At 51.1% G+C, this 23,031-nt stretch overlaps 2 protein-coding genes across 4 annotated transcripts in view; one reads left to right on the plus strand and one right to left on the minus strand.

The window, feature by feature from the left end:
* SLC35A5 (solute carrier family 35 member A5) overlaps positions 1-10,586 on the minus strand; it is a 54,360-nt gene extending 43,774 nt beyond the window's left edge. The window contains exons 1-2 of one of the 3 annotated variants that reach the window (XM_075335545.1): positions 10,278-10,384; positions 6,221-6,281 (exon numbers count right to left, since the gene is read on the minus strand). The gene's annotated coding sequence lies outside the window, so the exon portion shown is untranslated. Of the gene's footprint in view, positions 1-6,220; positions 6,282-10,277; positions 10,385-10,511 lie in introns of those variants that run through there. The other 2 variants (XM_075335547.1, XM_075335546.1) reach the window with 2 other exon arrangements.
* Positions 10,587-10,610: 24 nt separating this feature from the next.
* Positions 10,611-23,031, plus strand: part of ATG3 (autophagy related 3) — an 81,142-nt gene continuing 68,721 nt past the window's right edge. Inside the window, exons 1-2 of the mRNA XM_075335549.1 lie at positions 10,611-10,718; positions 10,796-10,893. Coding sequence (XP_075191664.1) covers positions 10,822-10,893 — 72 coding nt within the window. The 5' untranslated portion in view covers positions 10,611-10,718; positions 10,796-10,821. The remainder of the gene's footprint in view (positions 10,719-10,795; positions 10,894-23,031) is intronic.

The raw sequence follows: 23,031 nt of genomic DNA on the forward strand, positions 1-23,031 counted from the left end.
GATGTGTACTGCATGGCACAATGAGTCTAGGCGACATGCTGAGGATTTAGTGCAAATTCTACACCAAATATCTTGGAGTGGTTTCTAAATCCCGTTCCATTAGGAAAGATTTGGGAATTCTGAATAAACTACATGTGACAATGCTGCGGATTAAATTGTATGTCCTTACTGTAGATATTATCTGTAGCCTAAGGCTATGTGCCCACGCTGCGGAAAATGCGCAGAATTTGCCGCGGAAATTCCGCGGATTTTTCAACAATCTGCAGCACAGCTACTCCCCAGCCATTTCTATGGCATTTGGGAACTGCTGTGCCCACGCTGCGGATTTTTCCGCAGCGGAAATAATGCGGATTTCCCTGCGGAAAAATCAGCAGCATGTCAATTATTCCTGCGGATTTCTGCGCAGGGTCTCATATACTTACCTGCCTCATCGGAGTCACTTTCTCCGTCCGGTGTACAGGAGCGTGGTGAATCCAGGTACAGGAAGGAAGAGGTGGGCAGGGCCTGCACGAGCTCTGGTCATGTGACAGCCAGAGCTAGTTCAGGCCCGCCCACCTTCTCCTGCAGATGCCGAGTGACCCGGCCGCCGGAAAGCGAGGTCCTGCGTGATGGAGGGGAGTATGAACTGCAGCACTTGTTCTGCATTGAGGATGCAGTGCCGAAGCCAGGGTACTGTATCCTCAATGCAGAATGCCCGCACCATATCCGCAGGACATTCCCATACCTCCCAACCTTGAAAGAATGCAAAGAGGGACAAAGTTTGCGGCGCGCTCTGCGCGGCGCAACAAATTTTTAGGCCACGCCCATGACCACGCCTCCAACCACACCCAGTCAGCAGTGACAATCATTGTTTTAGAAACAATAATTAAAAAAATATAGATTTATTTCTAAGTAGTAAATTAAAATATAAATGCAAACTTGGCCGTGTTACTTTTAAACTAGAATATTTTAGACCACAAAATTCTGTTTTAAAGCAGATCTTTCCCCTAAATCTACCCCATGTACAAAACTGCAGACTTCATGACAGATCCGCTCTATTAGATAAAATATCTGTAACAATACTGGGCTTTTGGTTAATGGGAGGAATTAGTGAATACAGGCAACTTACTGTTCTGATTGTTCCAATTGTGGAGAGCCGGGGGTCAGTGGGTGCTCTCGTCCGTTGATCCAGTCGCCTTTAAAAAGATAGCGTGGCCCAGGGCTCATCCCAACTGAACGCCTGACATCCTTAATCCCTCCCTCTCCTCCTCAGCTGTGATCCGACGGCAGGATCAGATCACAGTGTAATGGCTCACGCTCACAGCACAGCAGGAGCCAAGGGTCATTAGCATATCGCATCACATGTGATATGCCAGTGTGACCTCAGCTTGGTATGTGCGCAGTGCGGAAAAGAACGCACCCTCTGGCAGACTGGACAAATGTAAACACTATTTGTAAAAAAAAAAAAAAAAAAAATGCATCCAAAACGCATGCATTTTGGATGCATTTTCCATGCACTTTTGACAGTGCGTTCCCCCGTCAATTCAGCTCTGCTACATGCCCGCTGACAGCAGACACAGGCAGAGTCGCGCGATGAGAATGAACTCGGATGAATTTCACCCGACTTCATTGTCACCCCGCGGCTCTGTCTGTCGCGTCCTCGTTAGCAGTCACCCGTGAAGGACTCACCGGTGACCGCAAATCCCCTGAGTGACTTAAGTGAGCAGCGCGATCAGCGGTGACGTCACTCAGGTTACCCGCAGCCAGCTGGAGTCCTCCATTTGAGACCGCAACTTACCTGTGACGTCATCGCTGATCGCGCAGCTCACTTCAGTCACTCGGGCGACTTGCTGTAACAGTTGGAGGATCCAGCGGTGGCCGCGGGTAACCTGAGTGACGTCATCGCTGATCGTGCGGCTCACTTCAGTTGCTGCGTGGAGCTGATAGAGAGCGGTCTGGTCTGTGACCGCTCCTGTCAGCTTCATGTAGCAGAGCTGGATGCGTCGCGGGACCTCGTGTGGATTACGTCGGACCTGGAGGGGTATTTGTGTATTAATAAAGTGGTGAAAGAGGGTGGTTTTTTTTTGTCTTTTACTCCAAATAAAAGGATTTTTTCAGGTGTGTGTGTTTATTTCCTTTAACTTACAGGTTAATCATGGAAGGTATCTCGGGGAGACGCCTGCCATGATTAACCTAGGACTTAGTTGCAGCTATGGGCTGCCATTAACTCCTTATTACCCAGATTGCCATCGCACCAGGTCAATTCGGGATGAGCTGGGTAGAGTCCCGGGACTGGCGCATATAATGGATTCAGCAATTCCGCGCGGCTGCTGGCTGATATCGTTAGGCTGGCGGCTCCCATAACGTGGAGCTCCCCATCCTGAGAATTCCAGCCTTCAGCCGTGTGGCTTTACCCTGGCTGGTATCAAAATTGGAAGGGGGTGGGGGGGACCGCACGTCATTTTTTTAAATTATTTATTTTACTCCACAATATAGACCTGCCCACCGGCGGCTGTAATTGGTTTCAGTGAGACAGCTGTCACTCAGCGTGGGGGCGTGTCTGACTGTAACCAATCATAGGTGCTGGTGGGCAGGGAAAGCAGGGAATATGAGATGGAATAATGAGCAGCCGGTATTTTCAAAAGAGGAAAAGCCGCCGGAGCAGCGTGAGCACCGTGCAGCGAGACGCCCGTGAGCTGTGAGTATGAGAGAGCGAGACCGACCGACGATAGTACAGCTAGTACACACATATTTGAAGAAAAATTCACAAAATTCACATAAACAGACGTAAATCTACACACAGTCATACACACATCATACACACAGACACATTAGAGGTATTAATATGGGGAAGCCGGCAGCAGCCTTACTCACCTCCCCCGCTTGTCTTCATCCAGCTCCTCTAGGGTATGTGACTGTGCAGGCCGGACTGCGTGATGGCTGGGGGCAAATACAGCACAGGGGGCATAGACAGCACTGGGTGGGGCATATATGTTACTGCGGTCACCAGGGGGTATACACATTACTGGGGGTGCATAGACATCACTGGGGGCATCCATGTTGCTCGGGTGGCATACACATTACTGGGGTCAGTGGGGGGGGGCATACCCATTACTGGGGGCATAAACATTACTGGGGTCAGTGGGGGGGGCATACACATTACTAGCGCCTGTGGAGCCTACATACTGACAGTGGTGGCCTGTGGGGCATACATACTGGCCCTAGGGATGCTTAGGACACAGGCTGGCAGCGCTGGAAGACGCTGAGGGCCCAAGCTGGCAGCACTGGAGGGTGCTGAGGGCATAAGCTGGCAGCACTGCGGGGGGCCGCTGAGGGCACATGCTGGCAGCACTGCGGCGGGGCGCTGAGGGCACAGGCTGGCAGCACTGGGGGGGGGGGGGGAGGGTGCTGAGCGCACTGGCTGGCAGCACTGGGGGCACAGGATGGCAGCTCTGGGGGGCACTGAGGGCTCCTCTGGCTGCTTTCTCTGATTCCTCTCTTTTTCTGCTTTTTCTATTGCAGGTACAGGGGGACCTGAGAAGACACAAGTGCTGGACTCTCCCCTGCTCCCCCCTCCTGCACTCACTCTGCACGGTCCTCCTGCACTCACTCTGCACTGCCCTCCTGTAGGCACACTGCTCTCTCCCTGCTGCACTCACACTGCTCCCCGTCCTCCTGCAGGCACTCACTCTGCCCCGTCCTCCTGCAGGCACTCACTCTGCCCCGTCCTCCTGCAGGCACTCAACTCTGCCCCGTCCTCCTGCAGGCACTCACTCTGCCCCGTCCTCCTGCAGGCACTCACTCTGCCCCGTCCTCCTGCAGGCACTCACTCTGCACTGTCCTCCTGCTGCACGCACTCTGCACTGTCCTCCTGCTGCACTCACTCTGCTCCGTCCTCCTGCAGCACTCACTCTGCTCCGTCCTCCTGCAGCACTCACTCTGCTCCGTCCTCCTGCAGCACTCACTCTGCTCCCCCCTCCTGTAGGCACACTGCTCTCTCCCTGCTGCTGCTCTTACCTCAGTTGCAGAACAAACGAAGCAGCCGCTGTGGAGAGCCGGTCACATGTGAGGATCCTGGGCACAAGAGGCAGGCAAAGGGGGCGTGGCCAGCATAGAGCGAGCAGCAGGAGGGGACAAGGAAGGCATCCCGAGGAGTGTATGTGTCCAGCATTCAGAAAGGGCGTGGACGACAGCAAAGGGGAGTGCCCAGCAGCATAGATGCCATGGAAGGCATCCAGAGATTGTGGCCTGCATCCGGAGGGGGCGTGGTCGGCAGAGTGCGGGGGCGTGGCAGCTGTGTCTCACTGCACTGCGGGATTACAGAGCTCCCGGGCGTGAGAACGGGACTGGACTATAAAATCGGGGCTGTCCCGCTGTATCCGGGACGGTTGGGAGGTATGCATTCCGCAGCATGGAAACAGACAGAAGTTGTTTTGCGGTTTCCTGGGAGCTCCTGCGGAATGTCCTGCGGATATATCCGCAGGACACTGTCCCCGTGGGCACATAGCCTAAAGCCTCATGAACATGGCTCTATAGTACCCTAGAAGCAGAACCTCTGCATTAAGACATCTGAGAAAGCACGGCATACATTTTATATGATGGTGTAATCCAGAAAACCTCTGTACGCCGCTGTGTGAATTTCTCTAGATCTACATAATGTGTGCTGGTTCTGGACAGAGGTCCTTTTCACATCCAGAAAATTGTGAGTGGTTACATGCAACAGGCACAATGCTATGGAACTATAGTGATCAGCCAATAAAGTATAACTGACAGGTAAAGTGAACTGATAGAATCCCTTTAAGATGCTGTCACATGAAAATGCTATTAACCTGCAGACATGGGGTTACTCTGCAAGTTAATAGTGTTCTGAACCTGCCCGCACTGAGAGCCCCGCTGCTTGGAAGAAAATAAATGCGGGTTCAATCACAAATGGTTGTAACCACCTCCCGCACTAACTGACAGCCACTGAGCACTAGAACCAGCTGTCAGTCAGTGCGGGGGCTGTTACAACCACTTTCCTCTGTACACTGAAAGGTGATTGAACCTGCACTGAAAACTGAACGGTGTTGGGGGAAATAGAGCTCTTTTCCTCCCAGTTGTAGAGCTCTCAATGCGGGCGCCGGGCAGGTTCAGAACACTATGACAGGTTAACCCTATATCTGCAGGTTAACAGCATTTTTTATGTGACAGGTTCCATTTAAAAGGAATCTGTTACTAGGTGTTTGCTACCCCATCTGAGAGCAGCATAATGTAGGAAGGGAACCTGTTTACAGCGATGTGTCACTTAGTTTACTGGGTGCAGCATGTGTGACACAGAGTTCTTAGGTTGTAGAATGCAGCAGAGCTCAGAAAGCTAATCTCACCCACACCAGGCTCCCTATGTACATTATCTATAGACAATGAGCTGCTTATCACAGGGGGAGAGAAAGGCAAGTGGTGGGTTTAGCAAGTGCTTGTCAGTGATAATTTCAGGGTGATAAAACCTTCAATATAAGTAAACAACAGCACACAGCCTGATTAAATACACATAGCCAAATATGGTGTTTTAACCAATACAACATGCTGTTTTCAGATTACATAGCAAAAACCTGCTGACAAATTCCCTTTAAGGGGTTTAAGGGGTGGGATAGACAAGGCAGCAAGTGATAATCAGTTCTTGACACGTTTGTGGCAGGGCAAGATTAAAGCCCCCGTCACATTTAGCGACTTACCAGCGATCCCGAAAACGATGCGACCTGATAAGGGTCGCTGGGAGGTCACTGGTGAGATGTCACACAGTCAGACCTTACCAACGACTCAGTAATGATACAGATTGCAGTAGCGACCTGTATAATGATCTCTGCTGTCATCGGGACCCTGTCACACAGTGTCAAACACAGCGATGCATCCTGCCCAGCAGGACATCACCTTTGAAGAAAATGGTCCAGGACATTCAGCAACGACCGGCGACCTCACAGCAGGGGCCAGGTCGTCGCTGGATGTCACACATAACGAGATCGCTAGCAAGACCGCTGTTGCGTCACAAAAAACGTGACTCAGCAGCGATGTCGCTTAGTGGGACGTGGCCTTAAGGATTGGATCAACTCTATCAAGGGCCAAATTGGAGGCTGATTACCTGGAAGCAAAAACAAAGGCTAAAAGGCTTGTCCGCTACTTCAAAGGGATTTTTTGTTTTACAGAAAACTTGGGTCCTCAGGCACAGTTTATTTAATTAAAAAACCACACACACTTCTTTACTCACCCTCCTCAGGTCCTGTGCCAAGTCTCCTCCACTGTACTGATGTCTATTTTTGTCGGCAGTGCTGTGTAGACAGAACAAAGCCCCTGAGATCACTGATTGTCTGCAGCGCTGCAGGCAGTAATGGACACGGAGAGCAGCGACAGAGACTGTGCTGGACCCAGAAAAGGTGGGTAAAGCACAGTTTGTTTTCTGAAATAGCACCTGAAGCCTCAGTTCACCTTTATTTTCTGCTCCATGCAGAGAACTGTATTGAGGTTTTGGTCTAAATTCAGATACATGATTAAGGCTAGGTTCACACTTCCGTTGTTTTGCTTCCGTCGAAATCCGTCACCTTGAGGAATTACGGTATCCTGCAAAATATTTTACAGGAATCCATTTTTTCCCCATAGACTTCTATTAGCAATGGATTGTGACTGATGGTCCTGCGTTGCATCCGCCGCCTGACAGATCAGTCGTTTATTGACTGACCGTCAGGCGGGAGCAACGCTGAATGTAACGTTTTTGGAGCAGCAAAAAGAATGGACTCCGCACGTGTCTGTCGCCATCCGTCAAGAGCTATAATGAATGTCTATGGTGCTGGATTCCGCCGTAATCCGTTCCACGGAATCCACCAGTGCTGGATTCAGTCATGCTCTACTGAGCATGCCCAGCATGTTTGGCACACCCATTGGGCTGTTCCAAACACAAACGGATTACGAATGACCCGTCAAAAAACAGACGCGACGGATCAGTTTCACAGAATTCCTGTGAACGGAATCCTGTGAAATAACACATCCGTTGCGTCAGTTGACATCTAAAGAACGACGGACCTGATGGAAGCAAAACAACAGAAGTGTGAACATAGCCTTACACAGAACCCAAAGGAATTCTTCAGTATAAGGCTACTTTCACACATCCGGCTTGAGCTCTGCGGCTCAATCCGGCTGTGCAAGCTATGCAACGGATGCGGTGAAAACACCGCATCCTTTGCATAAGTTTTTCCTTTGCGGCCAGTCCGGTTTTTGCCGCTTGCGGCATGCTACTGAGCATGCGCAGTGGCAAAAACCGCATGCGGCGGTCGGATGCGGTTATTGCCGCATCGCGCCGCATCCGGCCGCCATAGGCATGCATTGAAAAATGCGCCGCATCGGCGGAATGCGGCGCGATGCGGGGTTTTTTTGCCGCACGAAAAAACGTGCCAGGCAACGTTCCATCCGGCCGCCGCATCGGCTAAATCTGCCGCATGCGGCAAAAAACGGACGGAACGCAAGGCCATGCGGCACAATGCGGCACTAATTAAAGTCTATGCAGGAAAATCGCAACCGGCAGCAAAAAAAACCGGTTGCGATTTTCCTGCAAAGTGCCAGATTGTGCCGCATAGCAAAAACCGGAGGTGTGAAAGCAGCCTAATGGGACAGACTAAGTCACTTTGGACTTCACCTCCGTAAAGGTTGGGTCTGATTTTAGGTGGACACAAAACATAGTCTTATGATATTGTGTAACCTAAAAAGATGAATGACTGTCAGTCTGAATCTCATTTATCAGGGAACTCCGCTCCAGTTCTGAGTGTGAAGCTCTGTACAAGTGTGAATTAGGCCTAAAGCATATTGTAAATGTGATTAGTATGGTGGGAAAAAAAACAAGATACCTAAAGCTGGTGTCACACTAAACGACAGCGACAACGACGTCGCTGTTACGTCACCATTTTCGGTGACGTAACAGCGACCTTGTAAGTCGCTGTTATGATCGCTGCTTAGCTGTCAAACACAGCAGAAGCAGCGATCATAAGGTCGCTGTGCTACATGTTCAGAGAGCAGGGAGCCGCGCTTAGCGCTGGCTCCTTGCTCTCCTGCAGCACACATCGGGTTAATTAACCCGATGTGTGCTGCAGCTACATGTCACAGTTCAGAGAGCAGGGAGCCGCGCTTAGCGCTGGCTCCTTGCTCTCCTGCAGCACACATCGGGTTAATTAACCCGATGTGTGCTGCAGCTACATGTCACAGTGCAGAGAGCAGGGAGCCGCGCTTAGCGCTGGCTCCTTGCTCTCCTGCAGCACACATCGGGTTAATTAACCCGATGTGTGCTGCAGCTACATGTCACAGTTCAGAGAGCAGGGAGCCGCGCTTAGCGCTGGCTCCTTGCTCTCCTGCAGCACACATCGGGTTAATTAACCCGATGTGTGCTGCAGCTACATGTCACAGTGCAGAGAGCAGGGAGCCGCGCACACTGCTTAGCGCTGGCTCCTTGCTCTCCTTGCTACAGTATACATCGGGTTAATTACCCGATGCGTACTGCAGCCACATGTCACAGAGCAGGAGCCGGCACTGGCAGCAAGAGCGGAGGCTGGTAACCAGCGTAAACATCGGGTAACCAGGGAAAGGGCTTCCCTTGGTTACCCGATGTTTACGCTGGTTACAGCTCACCGCAGCTGCCAGTGCCGGCTCCTGATCGCTTCATTTCGTCGCTCTCTCGCTGTCACACACAGCGATGTGTGTGTCACAGCGGGAGAGTGACGACCAAAAAATGAAGCTGGACATTCAGCAACGACCGGCGACCTCACAGCAGGGGCCAGGTCGTTGCTGGATGTCACACACAGCGACAGCGACGGGACGTCGCTGCAACGTCACAGAAAATGGTGACGTAGCAGCGACGTCGTTGTCGTCGTCGTTATGTGTGACACCAGCTTAAAGGACTGGAACTGCTCATCTGTACCTCACACTGTGTGCAATGAGATACCAAGAAACCACTGCAGCTAATCATTGGCTGTAGATAAGACGCAGCCTTTAGGGGTGCTTCACACACAGCGAGCTCACTGCCGAGATCGCTGCTGAGTCACGCTTTTTGTGACGCAGCAGTGACCTCATTAGCGATCTCGCTGTGTGTGACAATGAGCAGCGATCTGGCCCCTGCTGCGAGATCGCTGCTCGTTACACACAGCCCTGGTTCGTTTTCTTCAAAGCCGCTCTCCTGCTGTGACACACAGATCGCTGTGTGTGACAGCGAGAGAGCGACAAATGAAGCGAGCAGGGAGCAGGAGCCGGCGTCTGACAGCTGAGGTAAGCTGTATCCAAGATAAACATCGGGTAACCAAGGTGGTTACCCGATATTTACCTTAGTTACCAGCCTCTGCAGCTCTCACACTGCCTGTGCTGCCGGCTCCGGCTCTCTGCACATGTAGCTGCTGGGGGGGGGGGGGGGGGGGGCACGACACCTAGTGCCCCGGGGGGGTGACACCTAGTGCCCGTGGAGGGGGGGGCTACGGCACCTAGTGCAGGGGGCTAACACCTGGTGTGGAGGGGGGGTTGACGTCACCTAGTGCCAGGGGGCAACAACACCTAGTGCCCAGGGGAGGGAGAGAGGGGGGGGGGGGGGGTCGACGACACCTAGTACCCAGGGAAGGGGGGGGTGACGACACCTAGTGCCTGTGGAGGGGGGGGGCTACGGCACCTAGTGCAGGGGGCTAACACCTGGTGCGGAGGGGGGCTTGACGTCACCTAGTGCCAGGGGGCAACGACACCTAGTGCCCAGGGGAGGGAGAGGGGGGGGGGTGACGACGACACCTAGTGCCCGGGGGGGAGGGGGGGGTGACGACACCTAGTGCCCGGGGGGGAGGGGGGGGGGGCGACACCTAGTGCCCGGGGGGGGGGGCGACACCTAGTGCCCGGGGGGGAGGAGGGCTATGACACCTAGTGCAGGGGGCTAACACCTGGTGCGGAGGGGGGGCGCGACGACTCCCAGTGCCGGGGCCATCCAAGGATCAGCACAGCAAGTGGGCAGAGTTCTGCGTCCGAGAAATGAGAGGAGGGCTCACAGTGGAATGTTTGAATGATAAACATGGGGCTGTCAGCACAGGGTGAGGCTCACACCGGACCAGGCTCGGTGCTGCATGCCTGCCAATCATTTCCATACACCTCCCCACCTTCTTGGACTGGTCACTATGTGTTCATTAGACCCTGCCATATGTTCTGCACATGGGCGATGCTTTCCATATGTCAGGAGTGGAGGCAGCTGCACACGGAGCCTCCACGTGACAGCTCACTGACGGGAGCCATGATGGTGACACCACTGCTGTACTCACCTGAGGGTCAGCAGCTGGACACAGCACCCGGCCACGTCACCCGCGCACCGCCCCACATCTCACCGCACATCTCACCGCACAACCAGCCTCACACACCTCCAACTAGTTTACTTCCGGGCTCTGACGTCACGCGTTCCACACCTCGCTCTCAGCGCAAAGATAATTTATATAATTAAAGTTATATGCTAATACAGCTCTAGTTTTGCATGAAACAGCAGTTTTCCGAGTACGAACCGTTTCCAGGCTGAGACTGCCCAGTACTGACCACGGTGTATTTGTCAGCTATAGGAACGTTACACTGAAATAACAAACAAAATGAACGCCCCGCCCATATCTCATGGGCATGCGCAGAGGACATTTCCGGGCGTGGCGCCCCCATGTGACCGGCACTGGGGTAGAGGAACAGGGCGGAGAGGTTCCCTTGAGAGACCCTGATAGCAGGTGAGGGCTGTTGCCATGACGATGAGCGCCCCCTCTATCCGCGCTGTGTAAAGTGACCTGTTTGTTGTGTTGTGCAGCGCCCCTGTGCGGGGAGAGAGGAGCCATGCAGAACGTCATCAACACGGTGAAGGGCAAGGCGCTGGAGGTGGCGGAGTACCTGACCCCTGTGCTGAAGGTAAGCACGGCCCCACCGGCCTGCGCTGCTGTGCCCGACCTCCTGCAAATACCAGAGACCCCCCTTCCATTGGCCTCCCAGAGACCACCCCTGGACAGCCCCTCAAAGTGTAAACATAGGATAATCCAATATGGCTCAGAGTATCGGGTGCTATTTGGTTATCTTTAAAGGGAACCAATCACCAGGATTTTCCTATATAACCTAAACCCAGTGCTATACTGTCACTCTCAGGCTGATTCTATACATACCATTAGGGGGCAGCTTAGATGTATGGGTTTTCAAATCAAAGAAAGTAAAGTTTATAAAATCATCAGCTTCTTGATTGGCATTTGCAACCGAGCAGCTAATAGCTGGGTGGGTATTCCTATTGATTCCCGCCCCCTGCCGCCTGTTCCTCCCTCTCTGTTCTCTATGGTAAGCATTATACAAACTATTCACTAAATGGAACAGGCGCTTCTTCCTGGCCCCCAGTACTGCCCCAGACAGTGCAACTGTTTTATCAAAAATGTTAGGCTAGGTTCGCATTTCCGTTGTTTTCCATCAGTCACAGTTGCTTGACGCTTGTGACTGATGCGTTGTACAACGGATGATAAGAATTCATTGTCGGAGTCCGTTGTAAAATGTGAGAGAGAGAACAATCAGCTGAGCGCTCTCATTAGCCGGCCGCCGGGAGATGAGCTGAGCGCTCTCATTAGCCGGGAGATGAGCTGAGCGCTCTCATTAGCCGGCCGCCGGGAGATGAGCTGAGCGCTCTCATTAGCCGGGAGATGAGCTGAGCGCTCTCATTAGCCGGGAGATGAGCTGAGCGCTCTCATTAGCCGGGCGCCGGGTGATCAGCTGATTGTTCGGCCGCCGAGAGAGAGCATGCGCCGCAAAATCAAAAGGATTCTGCTGCTCAAAAAATGCTACATGCTGCGTTCCTGCCGCCCGACGGTCAGTCGTTCCATGACCGATCAATCGGGCGGAGGATGCAACGCAGCGTCATCAGTCACAATCTGCCGCTCATCCAAGTATATGGGAACAACGAAATGCGCCAAACGGATTTTGTTGTTTACCAGAGCCACAGATTGTGACTGATACAAATTGACGGAAATGTGAACCTAGCCTAAGACACTCCTCCTCCATTAAAACCACCAGAAGAACATATTAAGGTTCCGCAAATGTGTCTAATAACTAACGAGCGAGTGCCGGCATCCTACGTGAGTATAAGCGTCTTTATTTTACACTCCGATTGAGTGGGGTTGTCAGAGAAGTGACAAAAAAGCAATAAAAAGGAAATAAAGCTCCACAATACATATAATATACTTACAGCAAAAAAAAGGGCAACTAATCCAGTCAGCCCAGGCCAAGAAATCTACTGCACTAACAGAATGCAGCCAGACCCCTTAATGATGGAGGTTTCACAGGTGCAAGGTAGAGCAATCACTCACGCTACCAATCATGGAGGGGGTGATGCCGTGCATAGGGCGCTGTTCACATGTGTATGTGCACGGTGTCCGGCTACCAACCTATTAGTGACGCCCATACTATTTGATCAGGCCGGTTGCCCGGATACTACCTAAGGCCTGCAACACACATCCGTGCCACCGGTACGTGTTTGGTACGTTTTTGCACGTACCGGCGGCATGTGCACCAATGTTACCGTATGGTAACAGGCGCACACACGTAAAGCCACACAGAACATGTGTCCATGTGGTTTGTACGTGTGTGCGTTTTTTTTTTAGACAGATGACATGTCCACGTTTTGCCGGCATAACGCAAACACGGACCCGCTAAAGTCAATGGGTCTGTGTCTGCACGTACGTGACACGGACCATGTACGTGTGCTTTCCGTATGGTCCGTTTGCGTTTCTTATTTTTTTAATGGGGAAACGGCTCAAGAAACACGGACTGCACACGGACTGCACACAGACATTACACATACGTATCTCACGCATACACGGACATTCCGCACGCACGGAAAGCATACGCCATCACACTGTCACATGTACCGGAGAAACTGACATCCAACACGGAACACGGACCCGAAAAATGGACCGCAAGACACCCACGTGTTTTCTACGGACGTGTGTTTCAGGCCTAAGTGCAGCATACAGAGACAGGGGCTCCATTATGCACGGCCTGAATTAAGAGGCTTGGCTGCATCCTGTATAAAGAAGTGCACAAAAATATATATCAAATATATATGAGATATTAGTTAGTAAATTGGCCTACATACATAAGCTTGCAATCCCCGTCACAGATCCCCATGTTTGCAAGTCCTTACACGGATACATGCCAAAAAAGCAACAAAATTCGTGGAGTGACCAATAGCTTGCTAACCGGACACCGTACACTTACAAATGTGAACAGCTCCATATGCACGTCACTAGTGTGCACTTTTATCATCTAGTATCACCCCCTCCACTAGTGGTAGCGTGTGAGTGCTTTACGTTACACCTGTGAAACCTCCATCATTAAGGGGTCTGGCTGCATTCTGTCAGTGCAATAGATTTCTTTTCCTGGGCTGACTGGATTACCATATTTTTCGGACTATAAGATGCACCCTGGTTTTAGAGGAGGAAAAAATAGAAAAAAAATTGAAGTAAAAAAATTGTGTGATGACACACTGTTATGGGGGTAATGTCCCCAAATTCTGTACTCGTATCCCCCATTCCGGGCCCCTTCCAGGTATATATGGCTCCTATCGTGGAATATGCATGGTCCCCATCCTTATACGTGTGATCCTCCAACCTGGTGTGTGTGTGTGTGTGTGTGTGTGTGTGTGTGTGTGTGTGTGTGTGTGTGTGTGTGTGTGTGTGTATATATTATGATCCAACCCCATCCAGGTGTACATTAATGCCTTTATATACTATATTTATTCAAAACAAACATTTAAGGATCAGCTCGCCCCATCCAGAAGACTCCAGCACGGATCCTGGTGAGTAACCGGGGGGTACACTGGGAGTAGAGAGAAAAAATTCCAGCGAGAGACTCTTCTAAAATCCAAGACTTCAATTAATCCATAAAAAAAAAAATGTCATTACAATACGTGCATAAAACCAAAGAAGGAAATATTCTGACACCACATCATATTCAATGTGTGTCAATGTGTGTCTGGACCTCTGTGATGTGGTGTCGGAATATTTCCTTTTTTGGTTTTATGCACGTATTGTAATCTTGGATTTTAGAAGAGTCTCTCGCTGGAATTTTTTCTCTCTACTCCCATATTTATTTATTTGCCTTAATCTTACAGATGTGATGCTCGCCTAGCTTTCAGTTTGGTCCTGCCTCTGAACTAGAAACAGTCTCCTGTAACTCAGCAGGACCTGCAGTGATGTAATGAAGAGGCGGGGCACTGTGCTGTTCTGTGCTGCTCTGGCTCCGCCTCTTCATTACATCACTGCAGGTCCTGCTGAGTTACAGGAGACTGTAGTGCAGAGGCAGGACTAAAGCAATGTGAGCTCTCAGCACAGACACTGCAGGCTGTGCTGTGATGGTATGCCGTGCTCTGGCCCCAACACTGCAGTGATCTGCACTTCCCCCGGGCCAGACATGACTGCAGCGGCCCCCTGCTCCTGCCTCCTAAACAGCGGACACAGTCGCCCCAGCCGCTGCAGGAAGCCGGCGTCTGGAGCTCCCACGTGTGTCCGCTGGTTACATTAAACTGTATTGATCTGATACTCCTCACACCTGCTTGTAGTCACTGACCTGAAGAGAGCGGAGAGAGGTGGGCGGGGAGCAGCTAATGAATATTCCTTTACAGGGGGCACAAGTGGTTTCTCCAGCCACCGGCTTCCAGCAGCTGTGACCCTCCCTGCCTCCTGTGATCCCACTCCACGGCCGCTGCCTGCCACTCCACGGCCGCTGCCTGCCACTCCACGGCCGCTGCCTGCCACTCCACGGCCGCTGCCTGCCACTCCACGGCCGCTGCCTGCCACTCCACGGCCACTGTTTCAGTCTATAAGACGCACCCCACACTTTCCTCCCAAATTTGGAGGAAAAAAAGTGCGTCTTATAGTCCGAAAAATACGGTAGTTGCCCTTTTTTTGCTGGAAGTATATTGTCCGAGTAGTGAAAACCCCATTAAATATGTATTGCTCTTGTGTTTTCAATGGTGGAGAAGTCTTACCTTTTAGATTGTATAAAATATTTGCACTGTTTGAGGCTGTGTTAGGGATCAGGAGGAAGCGTCTGTTGGCGCTAAATGGCTGCTGTCCGTACCTTTTATGTTCCTTGCTGTATTGTTTTGAAATTTAGAACAGTCTATTGATATTTTTCTTCGGTGAGTGCTTCAGTTTAACTCCTCTACATTGCTGGACTATGTATATTCCTGCTGAGCTTCACATGAAGTCAAGGGGATAGCTGTTATGTTTTTTGCCAGTATTTCTCTTGTAACACTGACTCTTATGGTATTACTCCTCGCTGGTGACAGATTTTATTTAAAGGGGTTTTCCACTCTTAAAGTGGTTCCTAAATGATAACATTTGTGTAAAATGACAAAATTAGATAGTTCTCACGGCACCTTCATTCATTCCAGCTTCTTTTGACAGCAATGGTGATATGGCTGCGGCTCTCTACTTCAGCAGAGCCAGTGAGCTCAGTGATTGGCTGCAGTGGTGATGTCACATCCACAGCACATATCACTTCTCCAACTCTCTACATCAGCAGACCCAGTGAGCTCAGTGATTGGCTGCAGTGGTGATGTGAGCTGTCAAGTGATATCACCAATTCAGGCAAAACAGCGGCGGAGAGCTGGCACTGAACCTGCGATGGTGAGTCCTATCTGATTTCACTGTTTTACATGACTTTGGGGACCATTTTTTTGAGCAATAAAAACTCCTTTTAAGTTGGGTATTGGGTTTGCTCGTGTGCCCGATTTCAGCAGAGATGGCTGATGGTCTTAAATCTTTCAAATCTGGGGTTTATAGAGCTAGAAACACCTCTGCCCCCCCCCCCCCCCCATTCCACTTTAACATCCATAAACTCTAATGGGACATCTACTTTAAAGGGGCCATACCAGGTACATATTATCCCCTAACAATATGACCACTAGTACATTGCTAGGCGAGGGTGTTTGTTTGGACTTCTACCAATCCAGTGAAGGGTCTCTGTACCCCATATGAATGAAGCAAAAATTGAGCTCGTTCACCTTCTTTATTTTTTTATGGAGTTGCCTGTAGCAGCCAATTACAGCACTTTGTATATTTCGTCAATACCATAAGGAGGAGCAGATGCTCTGTTTTACACAGCCTCCATTCACAATCCTTCCTGTACTCTTCATGACGTACCATCTCATGGTTTCTCCTTCTTGCCTCCAGCTTTGCATGCATAATCAAAGTGACCTCACTCAAGAAGGTGCACGTGTGCGGACCACCGCAAGACAGGCTCTTAAGTGATGTCACTGAAGGTCTGTACAAGGCTGGAGGCCAGAAGAAGAGTCATAGGAAGATGACGGGCATGATTAGGTGACCACGATATACAAAGCAGGAATGGAGCGAAATAAGTCAATTTTGATAAGTAAATTCAGATGTCCCGTGGGCCAATTGTAGGTCAACGTCCTCATGATAACCAGATGGACTTTCACAGGCTTCCTGATAAGTACACCTGAGCAGTAGTGTTAAGCGAGTATGCTTGTCACTACTCGGTACTCGCATGAGTATCACTGTACTCGGGCTACTTGGCGGGGACCGAGTAATCTCGCGATACTCGTGCTGTACTCGTGGTCTTCATCCCTGCATGTTGGCGCTCTTTTGAGAGCCAGCCCTCATGCAGGGATTGGCTGGCAGACCACTGCAATGCCACAGCCCTGTTAGTTGTGGAATTGCAGTGATTGGCCGGCCTACACAGCGTGACCGAGCCTTTATACCGGCGGGTGCGCTGTGCTCTGCACACAGCCATCCAGACAGTCAGTGCAGGGAGAGTGTTGCTGCTTCAGGGATAGGTTTGCGGCCCTTTATAGTTATTTCCGGAGCAGGGCTGCAAACAGTGTGACCAGAAGTCCTTCTCAGGACTATTGTAGTTGTATACAGGCAGGCAGGGTATAGCCAGGTCGGAGTACAGGAGCAGAGTCCTTCTCAGGACTATTGTAGTTGTATACAGGCAGGCAGGGTATAGCCAGGTCGGAGTACAGGAGCAGAGTCCTTCTCAGGACTATTGTAGTTGTATACAGGCAGGCAGGGTATAGCCAGGTCGGAGTACAGGAGCAGAGTCCTTCTCAGGACTATTGTTGCTGTATACAGGCAGGGTATAGCCAGGTCGGAATACAGGCTAGTGACCAGAAGAGTCCTTCTCAGGACTATTGTAGCTGTATACAGGCAGGCAGGGTATATAGCAATTCCTAGTGGTGACCGTATACCAGCCTTCATCATATCTGGGGCTGGTGTACACAGTCTAAAACAGTCCTGATAGTGTCAGACTTCTCAGTAATTGTCGCTCCTAAAAAGCTGTTAGGTTCTTAGTGCGTCCGTGCGTGCATTTAAAAACCGCACGTGTGTGCCTGTCGGTGGCAGCGTACAGGTGCACTTGTGTGCGTTTTGCACAAACTAGTATATAACGCACAAGTCTAGTGAATAATACACGTCAGTCAGCAGTGTCTGATAGTGTCAAACTTCTCAGTAATTGTCGCTCCTAAAAACCTGTTAGGGTCTTAGTGCGTCCGTGCTTGTATTTAAAAACCGCACGTGTGTGCCTGTCGGTGGCAGCGTACAGGTGCACTTGTGTGCGTTTTGCACAAACTTGGATATAACGCACAAGTCTAGTGAATACACGTCAGCACAGCATTGCAAAATGCGCAAGGGCGTTGGCAACGAACAAGGAAGTGGACGTGATGGTGGTGCAGGCCGAGGTCGTGGGCAAGCTCTAATTTCGCCACAACAAAGGGCCACATCTACTCGCTCGCACGTCCTGTCCCAAATTCTTGGGGACCGCTGCAGTACACCGCTCTTGAACCAAGACCAGTGTCAACAGGTTGTTAGTTGGATAGCGGATAATGCTTCCAGTCAGATTGGCACCACCACAGACACTCTGTCTTCCACATGGTCAAGTGTCAGTAGCCGTGATACTGCACCGCACATTTCAGAACCTGATCATCCTTCCTACCACAAGGCTGAGTACACGTCCACGGACATTACTGATCCCACACTTGGACACTCGGAAGAGCTGTTCGCGTTTCCATTTGCACATTCTGGCCTCTCGCTAGCTCCTGTTGAAGTGGGTCATGAGGAGATCGTATGTACAGATGCCCAAATATTTGAGCAGCCACGTTCTCGCGAAGTTGGCAATGTGTCTCAACAAGGGGTGGACGATGATGATGTCAGGAAGTCAGGAGGAGGAGCAGGGTGCGGAAGAGGAAGACGACGTGGTGGATGATCCAGTAACTGACCCAACCTGGCAGGAGGATATGCAGAGCGAGGACAGCAGTGCACAGGGGGAGGGAGGCGTAGCATCCCAACAGGCAGTAAGAAGCAGGGTGGTGGCCTCAGGCAGAAGTCGGGCAACCAACCGTTCCCCGGAACAACAACACGACACAAGGTGCCTGTACAAATGTTAGGTCTTCCCGAGTCTGGCAGTTTTTTAAGTTGGCTCCAGATGATTCTAAAAAGGCCATTTGCAACACCTGCCGTGCCAGCATCAGCAGGGGTACCAAAACTAGCAGCCTGACCACCACCAGTATGATCAGGCACATGTCAGCCAAGCACCCGACTTTGTGGGAGGTACAACAGAGTCGAGGAGCTGTGCTTGCTGATGTCACTGCTACGTCTTCGCTTGTTGTGCATGCTAGCCAATCCCCTGTCCATGCTGCCTGCGAACAAGCCTCCTCCGGCCCTGCACCTGCAGTTGCCTACGCAGAAATAACATCATCATCAAGTACGTCCTTGTCCCAGCGCAGCGTTCAGTTATCCATTCAGCAAACCTTTGAACGCAGGCGCAAATACACTGCCAACGCCCCACATGCCACAGTTCTAAATGCTAACATTTCGCGACTGCTTGCGCTGGAAATGTTGCCTTTTAGGCTGGTGGAGACAGAAGCATTCTGCGACCTGATGGCGGCAGCTGTCCCACGTTACTCGGTCCCCAGCCGCCACTATTTCTCCCGGTGTGCCGTCCCCGCGTTGCATAACCACGTGTCACAAAACATCACACGTGCCCTGAACAACGCTGTTTCACCCAAAGTCCACCTAACCACAGGCACGTGGACAAGTGCTTGTGGGCAAGGCCGCTACATCTTGTTGACGGCACACTGGGTTAATATTGTGGAAGCTGGGACCCAGTCTGAGCGAGGGACGGAACACGTCCTTCCCACACCAAGGTTTGCAGGCCCTACCTCAGTCAGGGTTTCACCCACACTCTACAGCTCCGGAATGTCATGCTCCTCAGCCTCATCCTCCTCCTGCGCATCCTCATCCACTTTACCCTCCACACCAGTCCCAAGCTGGAAGCACTGCAGCACTGCCTCGGCGAAGCGGCAACAGGCTGTGCTGAAGCTAATCTGCATAGGTGACAAACCCCACAATGCAGAAGAGGTGTGGACAGCTCTGAAACAGCAGGCAGATCACTGGCTCACACCTCTGAACCTAAAGCCAGGAAAGGTCGTGTGTGACAATGGCCGGAACCTGGTGGCGGCTTTGAGGCGAGGCCAGCTGACACATGTTCCATGCGTGGCCCATGTGCTCAACCTCGTGGTTCAGCGGTTTCTAAAGTCATACCCAGAGCTTTCTGATCTGCTGGTAAAAGTTCGCCGCCTGTCTGCACATTTTCGAAAGTCACCTACTGCTTCAGCTGGCCTTGCCGGCTTTCAGCGCCGTTTGCATCTTCCGGCTCACAGACTGGTGTGTGATGTCCCCACGCGTTGGAATTCAACTCTGCACATGTTGGTCAGGATATGTGAGCAGAAGAGGACAGTTGTTGAGTACCTGCATCATCTAAGCCGTCGGGAAATGGGTCAAACTCCACACATAACACCTGAGGAGTGGAGATGGATGTCCGACCTATGTACCATCCTCCAAAACTTTGAGGACTCCACCAAGATGGTGAGTGGGGATGACGCCATTATTAGCGTCGCCATACCGCTTCTCTGCCTTCTAAAACGGTCTCTGCTCAAAAATAAACATGATGCATTGCAGGCGGAGCGCGATGAGTTGGAGCAAGAAACAGTAGTGGGTGTGGGTGATAACACACAGCCCAGCCTCGTCTCATCACAACGTGCAGTGGAGGACTATGACGAGGAGGAAGATGAAGACATGGAGCAACTCTCCGGCCAAATTGAGGATATGACATGCACACCAGTCATATCCTCGGTTCAGCGTGGCTGGCCAGAGGACAGGGTAGATGAGGAGGACAGCATGTTCAGTCATCGTGTTGGTCAGGATACTGAAGTACTGGCTGTTAAGCGTCTGGCGCACATGGCTGACTTTATGGTAAGCTGCCTGTCTCGTGACCCTCGCGTTAAGAACATCTTGGCCGACAATCATTACTGGTTGGTAACACTGTTAGACCCACGCTACAAGGAGAACTTTATGTCTCTTATTCCCGAGGCGCAGAGGTCAGCCAAAATGCAGCAGTTCCGGAAGGCCATAGTCACGGAAGTAGGCAAAGCATTCCCCTCACAAAACGCTAGCGGCATAGGTCAGGAATCAGTGGACAACCAAGGCGTACAGCCGAGAGGGGCACAAGTCCAATCCGCCAGAGGTAGGGGAACAGTCTTTAAGATGTGGGACAGTTTTCTCAGCCCCTCACGTACCACAGCCCCTGAGGTGCGGGGTAGTGCCACAAGAAATCCTAAGTTTGCCCAGATGCTCAAGGAGTACCTTGCAGATCGAACAACTGTACTCCGACATTCCTCTGTGCCTTACATTTATTGGGTATCCAAGCTGGACACGTGGCATGAATTGGCTCTCTACGCCTTGGAAGTCCTGGCCTGCCCTGCCGCTAGCATTTTGTCGGAGCGTGTTTTTAGTGCCGCAGGTGGAATCATTACAGATAAACGCACCCGCCTGTCAACTGAAAATGCTGACAGGCTGACTCTGATCAAGATGAACAAGGGTTGGATTGGGCCAGACTTCACCACACCACCAGCAAATGAGAGCGGAATTTAAAGTTTGTAGCGGGAATTTGCCATGTACCTCCACTCACCCATGGGTACACACTTCTGGACTTTGGCTAATCGCTGGACTGCTCCTCCTTCTCCTCATGCGCCACCATGATGACCGTTACAATAGTTAGGCCGTTGTTTCAGGTATACCCCCAGTGGTAAATTTTTTCGCCCATTCTTTCAGAATGGGCATTACAACGACAGGAGACCCGCTCCTTTGCAATGGGAACAATGTTTTGAGGCCCTCATGCACGTCTCTATCCAGGGACAATGTGGAGCCTCCCAATTTTTGGCTGCCCTGCCAAAGGGCTATACTACAATAGACCCACTTCCTTACAATGGGCACTTCAGGTTTACAGGCCCTCATGCACGTCTCTATGCAGGGGCATTGGTGAACCTCACAATTTTGGACTGCCCTGCCTAAGGGCTATACTACAATAGACCCACTTCCTTACAATGGGCACTTCAGGTTTACAGGCCCTCATGCACGTCTGTATGCAGGGGCATTGGTGAACCTCACAATTTTGGACTGCCCTGGCAAAGGAAAATACTACAAAGACTCTCTTCCTCAAAATGGGCACATTAGACTCAAGAGGCCTTCATGTACGTCTCTTCTCAGGGACATCGGAGTGCCACACAATGTTTTCACGTAAAATCTTTCATGTAATCTCCAAAAGTAACATACATTAGCTCTATCTCACTATTGGGTATGTGCTCTTAACATTTCCGCCATGAAAATTAATTTTGGTGTCATTTTTGAAGGTTTTCTGGGGAGTCCGTAAAAATGGCGTAAAACGCGGACAAAATTGTTCACAGCTGTGACTTTTGAGTGATAAATGCTTCAAGGGGTCTTCCCCATGCTGGTGCCATGTCATTTGAGCACTCTTCTAAGACTTTTGTGACATTTTTAGGGTTTCTACATGCTGCCGGGGGTCATTTCATAAAAATACTCGGGTCTCCCATAGGATAACATTGGGCTCGGTGCTCGGGCCGAGTACACGAGTATCTTGGGATGTACTAAAAAGCACCCGAGCTTTTTAGTACTCGCTCATCACTACTGAGCAGTAGTAGTTTGTAATACGCACAAAATTGTATCTTATAGACATCCACATAGGGCAATTTTTATAATTTTCTAAATAAAAAAAAACATACAAAACTAATCTCGCTATGTGTAGTCTATGTGCGCACGCTGCTTTCTTTGCTTCGTATTTGGTCTTAAAACTGCATGACTTTGCATCCCTAGCAAAGTCTGATTTTTCATATTTGTTGTCCGCACAGTGCTTTCTTTATCGTTCCTTCCATGGGAGACCCAAACCATGGGTGTATAGCTACTGCCCCCGGAGGACACACAAAGTTACTACACTCAAAAATGTGTAGCTCCTCCCTCCTAGCATATACACCCCCTGCTAGCCAGATCTAGCCAGTTTCTTGCTTTGTGTCAGGAGGATCACACACACGCATGCATCCTTTTTTGATTTTTAATTTTTTCTAAAGATTTGGAAGAAAAGCGGGTCCACTGGACCCCCGGCATGTCCCTTCACACTCCCCTGGAGGCAGTGCTGTTAAGGTTGACTTCAGGGCAGGAGCCCTTCATGCCGCGCTCCTTCACCATCCCTTAGGGGCTCTGGCTTGAAGTTGGAGCCAACACGGTTCTCACTGCCTTGCAGGAGACCGGCCTCCATCCGCAGCCCTTGTGCAGGACCCTGCTGGACGGAGCACTGACCCCCACCCCACAGGGACTGGGCCCTGCGTCTCAAAGCTAAGTATAGAGACGTTTATTCAGAGGGTCCTTCTGCATTGTGGGGCACTTTTATTGTGGGGGACAGTGATTGCTTGATAATGCTGCTTTTCTACTGTGTTTCCGGCCGGTTCCACGGTTTTTACTGAGAACCGCGCCGACGATGCCTGATTCTCGGCCGCATGCATAACTCTAGGCCCCGGCTTCAGCCGCGGCCTAGTTTCGTTTCGTTCCCCTGCATGTCGGTCATGCAGGGGGACACTGCAGCGCCGCCCGCCGGCCGCTCTGCACAGGGGAGGACGCTCCTTTTTGAGGAGATCATTCCCTC

This window comes from Anomaloglossus baeobatrachus, chromosome 2 (genome assembly GCF_048569485.1).
Source record: "Anomaloglossus baeobatrachus isolate aAnoBae1 chromosome 2, aAnoBae1.hap1, whole genome shotgun sequence".
Lineage (NCBI taxonomy): Eukaryota > Metazoa > Chordata > Amphibia > Anura > Aromobatidae > Anomaloglossus > Anomaloglossus baeobatrachus.